The 11,218-nt window shown below is 47.7% G+C and overlaps 1 protein-coding gene across 1 annotated transcript in view; it reads left to right on the top strand.

Moving 5' to 3' along the window:
* The first annotated feature begins 624 nt into the window (after positions 1 to 624).
* ARL2 (ADP-ribosylation factor-like 2) overlaps positions 625 to 11,218 on the top strand; it is a 12,959-nt gene continuing 2,365 nt past the window's right edge. Inside the window, exons 1-4 of the mRNA XM_006860954.1 lie at positions 625 to 775; positions 3,677 to 3,787; positions 3,870 to 4,032; positions 6,503 to 6,583. Of these exons, the coding sequence (XP_006861016.1) occupies positions 636 to 775; positions 3,677 to 3,787; positions 3,870 to 4,032; positions 6,503 to 6,583 (495 nt within the window). The 5' untranslated portion in view covers positions 625 to 635. The remainder of the gene's footprint in view (positions 776 to 3,676; positions 3,788 to 3,869; positions 4,033 to 6,502; positions 6,584 to 11,218) is intronic.

Here is an 11,218-nt window from a genome sequence, read left to right as displayed (position 1 = left end):
AATTTTGCCATCAGCAAATGGAGGGATTGTTTTCCTCAAAAAGGAAAACTATGGATCTCGTGGGCAGGACAATTCTTGTGCTTGAGATCCCTGCTCTCCACCCTCTAAATGCAGGTTCTCTTCCCGTCATTCAATAAACCCAAAAACGTCCAGTACATTTCTAAACGGCCCCTAGGGGGCATCATCGGTATTCAAGAGCTTAAACGGGAGGCTCAATTCCTGCTCTGTCATTAGAAAATTTAATACGATGCCAAGGCCCAAGAGGGGCAGGATCTGGACCACATTTTCCTGCAACCGACTCCAGGATGGCCCCAGGTGGCGGGGCACTCGGTTCTGAAGAGCCCCGAGCTGGCCACATCTCTTTGCAGGTAATTCCTACGCGGCCAAGATCGAACTCAGGAACTCCAAGTTTCTGTTCCTGGCCCAGTTTGGGGGTACTGGGGAGAACGGAATAGATTTGCCCTCGTGAAAACTCGGCCCTCAGGACGCGAAGGGCTAAGGCAGGTGACCCGCAGAAGACGCCTCGCCGCTAGGGGCACCACTGCCGCGGCTCAACCAGGAGGTTCTCAAGTCACGTGGAGGCGGGGGCGGGACCAAACGGAGGAGCCGACCAATGGGCTGTGCTGTCAGTAGGCATGATAGCCAATAGGAGCAAGGAGTGGGGGTCCGGACTAGAAAGAAACGGCGGACGGGAGGGGGCTACTGGGACCATGGGGCTTTTGACTATTCTGAAGAAGATGAAGCAAAAAGAACGGGAGCTGCGACTACTTATGCTGTATCCTCCCGGACTCCGAAGTCGCGAGGGTAGTGGGGTCCCCGCTGGGGGTGGGGGTGGGGTTTGCCAGGCGCCCCCTACTGGGCGTGGGGTGAGCGGCCGGTCGACCCGTACCAACTGCCCATTGTGCGTCACTCACGTGGGCCCTACCAATCGTTTCTGGCATGGGGCTGGGAGGAGACCGTACCATCAGCTCTGGGCAGGGGGTGCTCCAGGCTAAACACCAAAGGTGGGGGCTCTGAAGGCGCTGTGGAGGGACCAGGTGGCCTAGATGTAACGGGAGATAGGTCCAGCGGTAACTTGGACGTCACCGTTCAGCGGCCTGGTTGGAGTGTGGGGCTGTTGTCCGCCGGGCTCTGACCTCTGCCCACCCTGTCCCAGGTGCGGGGGCCCCGGCTCTGTCTCAAGTTCGGAATCCCGTGGGCGCAGTACGCCCACTGTGCCTCTGTCGTTTGAACTGCAAGGTTGGTGCTTCAAGCTCACCAGAACGCTCCTTGGAAACCCCTATACAGGGTCGCTATGGGTCGGAATCGACTCGACGACACTTAACAACAACAATTATGTGTTAGTAGGCGTCCTGGTGTGATGCTGTGGTATAAGCACTGGACTGCTGCTAACCACATGGCCCGCTGTTCAAACCCACTAGCTGCTCCTCGAAAACATTATACTGGGTCTGGGAATCAGAACCGACTGCATTTACCAACAACAGCTATGTGCTAGACGCTGGCCTAGGGACTGAAGTAAAACAGCAAAACAAAGCCCTTGTCCTCCTCTTGTTGTAAAGTACTGTCCTAAAGGTTATATAATGCCGAAGAAAGAAAGATGGTCCAAAAAATAAAGATGCAAACCCTACAGTATGTGTGGAGAACAATATGGAATCCCCAGTGACATCCTACAAGGGTCGCTGTGAGTCCAAATTGGCTGGATGGCAGTGGGATTTTTTGTGTGGGTGAAGAAAAATTAGGATTAAAAAAAAAAAAATAGATGGAGCCAAGAAACCTACATGAATGTGACAGCTAAGTAAAGTGAGGGGGAGGGGGGAGCCCCCGTAGTGATCTGGGGTCAAGGCAAAGCCAACCGCAAGTGCAGAGGACCCAAAAGGTGCTCCACTGGGGCCCTCATAGGTAGTGTGTGTAGAGAGCTAGCAGGGAGGGCAACACTGAGGGTCAGGGAGGTGTGAAGGCGCCTTCAAGGGATCAGACAGCCTCGGCAGGGTCTTGTACAGAGGGGAAATGTGGACTGACTTTGTCTTACTTTTGTGTTGCAAATAGAAGCCAGGTACACAGAGACCAGTTAGAGGGCAGTTGGCAATAAGACAGGTGAACTAGGATGGTGGCTAATACCAAGATGTGATGGGTGGGCCGGTAGCAGGACTTGCTGCTGGATTGGCCAAGGGAGCCATCAGTCAAACCTGACTCCTGGGTGTCTTGCTCAGAGCGATTAGAGGAATGAGAGCCCCTTGCTGAGTTGATGGAGACCAGGGCAGAGCAGGTGGAGATGGCGTGAAAGATGAAAGCCCAGTAGTGGCCTTGTGAGATAACCTCTGGGACATCGGAGTATTTGGATTGGTGGGCAAGGGAACAGCTTGGTGAGAATCAAGGGCATTAAGGTGGTATTTACAGTATTGGCAGACAAGCTCATCTAGAGAGTGTGACCAGGGAAGAGGGTGAGGTGTGTTCAGATCAAGAGGTCATGGAGATGACAAGGAGCTGCCAGGAGGAAGGAGGAGACCTTGGCAAGGGCGGTATCTGGGAGCAGAGGTAGGAGTGACAGATAGACCACTCTGTCAGGGGATGCTGGTAGAGCCAGAAGACAGGGCCTAAACCAAACAAGTCCTGAGCAGCCACTGAGGCCACCGGGGAACAAACCTGACAAGAGCAGATTTAGGGCCCTGGTGGGATTGGGTTCTGGAAAAAATACAAGAGGGGTTGGAGAGGGTGATGGAGACAGCTGCTTTGAAGAGCTTGCCTGTCATAGGAAGGAAACAAATGACTAGTTAGATGGGGCAGAGGGAACAAGAGGAAGTTTTGTTTGCTTTTTCAAAGTAGCCACAGCAAGTTTGTCAGCTGATGGGAATGATCTCGCTGAGAAGGAATCATGAGGGTGAGGGGAGGGTCTTAGCAGCTTCTCTTATCAGGGGCTGTGGCTCGGTCTCAGGAAGGTCGTCTCATGATCCCAGATAACCAATAAAAGGCTGAGCCCAGAGCCTGAGTGTATGTACACACATACATACATGTACACACACAGGTGCCCCCTAAAGTGGTGAAAGGAAGAAGAGGGTCGTTTTCTCCCACAGCTGAGCTCACCATACCTTGTGCACTCACTCAGCACTGAAGGGTTTGGTATATTTAGAAACAGAAATGAGCAAGGGTAGCTGCCCCCAAACCTTGGCTCATGCTATACCCTCTGCCTGGAATGTTCTTCCCTAGTCCTTCAAAAAACTGGCTCTGTATAGTTTGGACCTCAGCTCAAACATCTCAGGCAGTTCCTGGTGCCCGAGGTACAAGAGCCCTCTGGGAAGACACTCTCGGAGCCTCCTCATTGGCTGGCTGACGCTCCCCAGCCTCTGGCAGTGAGGACATTAAGTTTCTCATTGATTTGCACTTAATCAGCTATCTTTTTGTTTGAGTTGCTAGGGGGCAGGGATGTTTCTGGCATGCCCCTAGCCCCCAAAGGACCCCTGGCACATAGTAGGTAGTTAGTGAACATTTGTGAAATGAATGAAGGGGTGACAACGCACTTTATTGGTCAGATAGTGAGAAGATGTTTATTTCTTGATCCTTCATGTTTACTATGGGCCTATAGTGAGCCAGGCATGTGCTCAGCTGACTTTGACTGCTCAGTGGCATTGCCACCAACCAGCAGAGCACCAGCTTTTCTCCTTAACTCAGCGTACCTCAGTGGTCTGGACAATGCTGGCAAAACCACCATCCTTAAGAAGTTCAATGGGGAAGACATCGACACCATTTCCCCAACACTGGGCTTCAACATCAAGACCCTAGAACACCGCGGGTGAGCGGGTAGGCCCAGAGCTGGGCAGGGAGGGTGGGAGGAGGACCGGGCTGACCCTCCAACTGACTCATCTCGTGCCCAGATTCAAGCTGAACATCTGGGATGTGGGCGGCCAGAAATCCCTACGGTCCTACTGGCGGAACTACTTTGAGAGCACCGATGGCCTCATCTGGGTGGTGGACAGCGCTGACCGCCAGCGCATGCAGGACTGTCTGCGTGAGCTCCAGAGCCTGCTGGTGGAAGAGGTAGGCAGGGCGGGACCAGGTGGGGGCTGCCTCCAGGTTCACTGAGGGCTCCAGGACCCCCGAGGGACACTTAGGACCATGCTTCCACCCTTCACGTGGGGAGACAGAGACAGTTGGCAGGGCATGCGCTGTAAGCTTCTGGGATTATAGCCTTGTGCTTTCATAGTTTCCCCACCTTGAAAATGACACCCACATCATGGATGACTGCACCCAGTGCAGAGAGCTCTGGGAGGTAGTGGAAGCTGGCTCTGGAGTTGGACTCTTTACTGTGTGATCTCGGACAAGATGCTGAACTTCTCTGAGCCTTCACTCTCTCTTCTCTAAAATGGGGATTGTAACTGGGACGATCATAGAAACTCACTGTCCAAAATACAGCACTTTAAAATAGAATCCTAGAATCGCAGAAAATTTGCAAAGATAGTACAGCCGGTTCTTATATACTCTTCACCCACCTTCCCTAATGCTAATGGTATATGAGGGGGCTTCAAAAAGTTTGTGGGAAAATGGAATTGAAAGATTATGGAATTTTCCATGAACTTTTTGAAACCCCCTCCTATTTATCAAATCTAAGAAATTAATCTTAATGGTACCCAACAATACTATTGGTTCACGTACGAATTTCGTGGGTTTCTCCAGTTTCTCCACTAATGACATTAGTGCAAAAACTAGAGCAATCCAAACAAAGTCTGTAGTTGAGCCAATAGTATTGTACCAAGGTGAATTTCTAATGTTATCAGTGGAAATTTACCATTTGATCCAGGCTCAAAAGAAAACAAAACCAGTTTCCATGGAGTTGATTGAGACTCATAGCAGCCCCAGATGTGTGCGCAGTGGGACTGTTCATATGGTTATCAAGGAAGCTGATCACCAGGCCTTTCTTCCAAGGCTCCTCTGAGTATGTTGGAACCAATAAACACCAATTGTGGCCTTCCTGATCCAGGCTGGCCACCAAGCCTTCCATCCCATAGCACTCACTACTTCTCATCTGCATTTGAGAATTCAGTGTAGTGGCCATACAGAACACAGACACTATACTCACAGTTGTTGTTGTTAAGAGCTGTTGAGATCGTTTCAACTGATAGCAACTCTGTATAGGGTCTCCAAGGAGTGGTTGGTGAGTTGAACTGCCTACCTCGTTGTTCAAACCGACAACGCGGTCCAGTGTTTTATCCCACAGCGCCACACCAGGACTCACAGTTAGGAGGTTTATTTATGAAGATAGCTTCTCCTCAGCCTTGCACACCATCTCCCCCTACAATGTTAACAAAGCTTTTTTAGAATTGCTGATAAATGTCCAGAGGGCACACCAGTCTACCAAACACCTCAGTCCAAAGGCACTCAGCTTCACGTCTTCTGTGGGCTGGGAAACCCACCATGCTCTCTCTTGCTTTGGCTCTTGGCTCTGCTGCCACTGATCCTCTGCCCCTGGGTCAGGGAGAGTGAGAGTCATGCGAAGGAATCTCAGGGTCCACAGGACTTGCTCCACTCTTTCCTGCTTCTGAGGTGGCTCATTTGCAACTCACATTAGAGTGTAATAACTCTTCATACTGTTAACAATCGCATCTGACTCATATCAGCCTATCAGCATCATCTACTCAGACCCATAGGAAAAAGTGGCTGGTGGAAGGGGAGTTATAAGGTCTATGGGTAGAAGAGCTATTTGAAGTAACGCACTACTGCGTTCCGGTTAGTTTCAAACCAGAACGCTTCTGAGAATGAAAGAGGAAGGGGAAATGGAGAGGTATAATTTTGAAAAAATATTGACTGATTTATGCAGGGACAACAGGCATGAACAGCACTGCCCTGGGCACCCAGGGACAGATGGTCCCCTGTGTACCTGGAGCCCCTCTGGGGTTGCTGATCAGGTCAGATGGCAGATGAGCATACGTATGGCTGTGGAATGCTCAGTTTTGGCCTGGCACGTTGACACTCTTCATGATGAGTTCCCCATGGAAGGAGCCTCATCGCAATCTCATGTGGAAGTAACTAGGTTCAGAAGCAGAGTGAAGCTAGTCAGGAGTAAACCAGTCAGAGGGCTGTGGAAATGTGGGAAAGAGGCGGCCCTGGGATTCTGGGATGGTCACGGTCCTGTGTACAGATCTCAGTAGCCAAGAACCACATAGGGGTCATCTTGCCCAACATTCCTCTCCATTTATGGACGAAGGAATCAAGGCTTACTGGGGTAAGGAGACCACTGTGTGGTGGTCCAACTGGATCCAGAGCCCCGCCCAGCCCAGGCCTCCTGCCACCCCACCATGTCCGCACTGACCACTCCACCTGGGTCTCTGCCACCACCACCACCACTGAACCCTGTTCCAGAGTAATCTCTGACCCCAGATGCTCTGGACAATTAGAGGAGGGGCCAAGCTGCCTGGGATGGGGCTGGGGTGCCTATGAAACCCTCCCTCCCCGCACACGCATGCAAACACACACACACGGCATACTGCCCCTTTCTATATTCTCTCCCCAGCGCCTGGCTGGAGCTACCCTCCTCATCTTTGCCAATAAGCAGGACCTGCCTGGGGCGTTGTCATCTAATGCCATTCGTGAGGTGAGTCCTGGCTTTGGGGAAAAGGGGCTTCCATTTACACAGTAGTTTATTTTAAAGCATTTATTAGCCCCCGACTGTGTGGCAGCTCCTACGCGGGCACTGGAAAGTCAGTGGTTAATCAGGCCTAGTGATGCCCCTAAAATGCTCAGCTGCTAACCAAAAAGATCAGTTGTTCGAACCCACCAATGGCTTCTCAGGAGAAAAGACCAGGTAATGTGCTCCCATAAAGATTACAACCTACTGACTAGAGGATAGACGGTAGACACATGTTACCTTGGGTAAAGGGGATGGTGATATACAATAAGAGGGAGGGTGGCAAAAAAAAAAAAAAATGGAGACAGGAAGACAAAGGGAAGAGTTCAAGGGTTAAAGGCAACAGAGGTCAATACTGGTCTATACACAGTCCTGCAATAACAGTGACCTACAGGTAGAAACTTGGATAGACACTCATGCAAAACGGGGGCAGGAGGAAGAGAGGGAATATGCTTGCAAATGCATATAGGTTTGACAGGATGTTTGTACGTGGGGATTTACCTTTGCTGCAAATATATCCTTGAATGGTAGCATACAGGAGGCAAAGTTATGAAAACTTCTTTGATATTACCAAATGCCTTGAGTTCCAAGTTTTTACAATCCCAGTGAACTGTTAATTACTCCCACAAATGATATCGTATCAGCATCATCTCCCACCTTCTCTTACCCAGACCTTGTTGTTGTTGTTGTTAAGTGCTGTTTAGTCAGTCCCAACTCATAGTGACTCTGTATAGGGTTTACAGTTAGCCATCTAGTGCTTCCTCGTTGGTGGGCGGTACAAAGAATAGGGGTAGCAGAGCCATAGGAAGTCATTCAATGATCACTCTGAGTCAAAGGCAACTAGATGGCAACAATAGTGATGTCCCAGCTTGGGGGAGAACTGCAAATCAGTTATTCTAAGGACTAGCAGTAGTCAATACGCACTTTGTTCTCCGTACACTGGGCTCTTGGCAGGTGTTGACTCATTTAGTCCTCATATTCTTGTTGTTATGTGCCGTCGAGTCGGTTCCGACCCATAGCAACCCTGTACAGGGTTTCCAAGGCTGTAAATCTTTACGAGAGCAGAAAGCCTCATCCTTCTCCCGCGGAGCGGCTGGTAGTTTCGAACGGCTGACCTTGCGGTTCGCAGCCTGATTCGTAACCACTACGCTACCAGAGCTCCTTTTAATCCTCATGAGGTCGTGGTTATTAGGTGCTGTCCAGTTGGCTCTGACTCATAGCGGCTCTACGTACAACAGAATGAAACATTGTCTGGTTCTGTGCCAACCTCACAGTTGTTAACACTTGAGCCCATTACTGCTGCCACTTTGTCAGTCCATCTCGTTGGGGGTCTTCCTCTTTTTCACTGACCCTCCACTTTGCCAACCATGATGTCCTTCTCCAGGGACTGATTCCTTCTGATGCCATGTCTGAAGTACAAGACATAAGTCCCACCAACCTGGCTTCTAAGGAGCGCTCTGCTGTACTTCTTCCAACACAGACCTATTTGTTCTTCTGGCAATCCATGATGCCTTCAATATTCTTCTTCAACACCACAATTCAAATAGCCTCAGTTCTTCTAAGATCTTCCTTATTCATTGTGCAGCTCTCACACTCATATGAGGCTATTGAAAATGCTATGGTTTGGATCAGGAGCAGTCCTCAGACTGTTATCTTTACTCTTGAACACTTTAAAGAGGTCTTGTGCAGCAGATTTGCCCGATGCAATGTGGTTGTTGTTAAATGCCATCAAGTCAGTTCCAACTCATACCAATTCTGTGTAGGGTTTCCAAGGCTTTAAATCTTCTCAAGTATAGAAATCCTCATCTGTGTCCTGTGGTGTGGCTAGTGGACTCGAACCGCAGACCATGTGGTTCACAGTCCATTGCTTATCATTTGGAACCATTGTGCTCTCCACCCAATAAAATACGCCATTTGATTTCTTGACTGCTGCTTGCATGAGTGTTGATTCTGGATCCAAGCAAAATGAAGTCTCTGACAACTTCAATCTTTTCTCCATTTGTCATGATGTTATTTATTGGTCTAGTGTTAGAGATTTTTCTTTTCTTTGAGGTGCCACACATCCTGAAGTCTGTGGTCTTTGATCTTCGTCAGTAAATATTTTAATTTCTCTGTGCTTCCAGCAAGCAAGGTTGTATCATCTGCGCATTGCAGACTGTTAATGAGTCATCCTCCAGACCTGATGCCGTACTTTTCTTCATATAATCCAGCTTCTCAGATTATTTGCTCAGCATACAGATTGAATAAGTATGGTGAAAGGATACAACCCTAGCGTACCCCTTTCCTGATTTTAAACCATTCAGTATCCCCTTGTACTGTTTGAACTACTGCCTCTTGGCCTCTTTGGTCTGTGTACCAAGACCATATGGGTATTGGCCTTGGTACATGGAATGTCTTGTTACATTGGTCTTGGTACACGGAATACCCATCATGGTAAGATGAATATTCCAGAACATTTAATTGCTGTTAATTAAATGTTCTGAAGTACCCATTCTTCACAGTGTTATTCATAGCTTGTCATGACCCACACAGTCAATAAAGCACAAGTAAACACTCTGTTATTTTCTGCTTTCAGCCAAGATCCATCTGACATGAACAGTAATATCCCTCAATCCACATCCTCTGAATCAGGCTTGACCCTTTGGCAGTTCTTTGTCAATGTACTGTTGTAGCCATTTTTAAATTACCTTCAGCAAAATTTTATTTGCATGTAATATTAATGATGTTTGATTTCTGCATTCCATTGGGTCACCTCTCATTGGAATGGGGACAAATAATGGATGTCTTCTGATCAGTTGGTCAGGTAGCTGTCCTCAAATTCCTTGGTGCGTATGAGTGAGCACCTCCAGTACAGCCCCAGTTTATTGAAAAGATTTGTATTTGTATCCCATTGGTTCCTGGAGACTTGTTTTTCACTGATACCTTCAGTGCAGCTTGAACTTCTTCTTTCAGTACGATTAGTTCTTAATCATATACTGCTTGAAATGGTTGACCATCAATCATTGCTTTTTGGTGCAGTGATTCTCTGTATACCTCCCATCTTCTTTTGATGCTTCTGTGTTGTTCGGTATCTTGCCCATAGAATCTTTCAATAGTGCAAGTTGAGATACGAATTGTTTTCTTCTGTTCTTTCAGCTTGAGTGATGCTGAACATACTCTTCCCTTTTGGTGGTTTTCTAACGCCAGGTCTTTGTACAGTTCAGTATAACCCTTGACTTTGTCTTCTTGAGCTGCCCTTTGAAATTTTGTGTTCAGCTCTTTTACTTCAGTTCTTCTATTCGCTTTACCATGTCTGCTGGGGAGCAAATTTCAGAGTCTCTTATGGGCCTCTGTTTTGGTCTTTTCTTTCTTTCCTGTCTTTTTAATGACATTGTGCTTTCTTCCTATATGATGTTCTGGATGCCATCCCACAGTCTTCTGGTATTCAGTCATTAATATCTGATGCATCAATTCTTTTCTTGAGATGATCTCTGAATTCAGGTAGGATCTTTTTAAGGTCATATTTTGGCTCCCATGAACTTGTTTTAGTTTTCTTCAGCTTCAGCCTGAACTTGCATATTAGCGGTTGATGATCTATTCCACAGGCTAGCCCTGGCCTTGTTTTGACTGATGATATGGAGCTTTTCCACCATCTCTTGCCACAGATGTACTCAATTTGATTTCTGTGTATTCCATCTGGTGCTGTCCATGTGAACACTCACCTTTTATGTTGTCGATAGAGGTACTGTCAGTGAGTAAGTCATTGTTAGGGGCTGTCAGGTCAGTTCCAACTCAGAGCGACCCTATGAAGCACAGAACGAGCTGCTGCCTGGTTCAGCGCCATCCTACAATTGTTACGCTTGAGCCCATTGCTGCTTCCACGGTGCCAGTCCGTCTCGTTGGGGGACTTCCTCTTTTTCTCTGACCCTTAACTTTACCTAGGATGATGTTCTTCTCCAGGGACTGGGTCCTCCTGATAATATGTCAGAGGTATGAGAGATGCAGTCTGACCATCCCGGCTTCTAAGGAGCATTCTGGCTGTACTTCTTCCAGCACAGATTTGTTATTCTAGCAGTCCCTGGTACTTTTTTTTTGAAGGAAAAGGAAAGGGTGGAATCGAATCTTTATTTACAGGACACAGTAAGATATGAAATTCCACACAGAAATAAGAAACCCAATGATAGGAGAGGCTTCATACAGTATGTACAGTTTGGAACTGTTCAAGTATTGTTTCGTTGTAAAAAATGCTACATAACAAATCACATTTATAAAGAATTCTTAGTAGAGAAACAGTAAGACAAACTTATACCAAACAAAGTGCACAACAAACAACTTAGGACTCAGCTGTACAATCTTAAAAGTTAAAGGTCCCAGGAGTGCCATCCGGAACTTGGAAGGTAGTTTCTGGAACAACCTTCTGATCTTCTTCCTCCACAGAGAAGTACTTCTCAATCAGACTCAGTGAAGCCGTGTACACAGACTCATTTGCATGGTTTTGCAGACCTTCAATTTTGTCCAAGCCTCCACATTCTTCAATCATTATACTAAGTTTCTCAGTTTCACTTATTTTCTCAGCAGCTTGAAAGATATTTGAAATGGCATCCAGAATAACCAGAATAATTT

The sequence above is a fragment of the Chrysochloris asiatica genome, unplaced genomic scaffold (assembly GCF_000296735.1).
Source record: "Chrysochloris asiatica unplaced genomic scaffold, ChrAsi1.0 scaffold00040, whole genome shotgun sequence".
Lineage (NCBI taxonomy): Eukaryota > Metazoa > Chordata > Mammalia > Afrosoricida > Chrysochloridae > Chrysochloris > Chrysochloris asiatica.
This window is presented reverse-complemented; position numbering and strand designations above follow the sequence as displayed.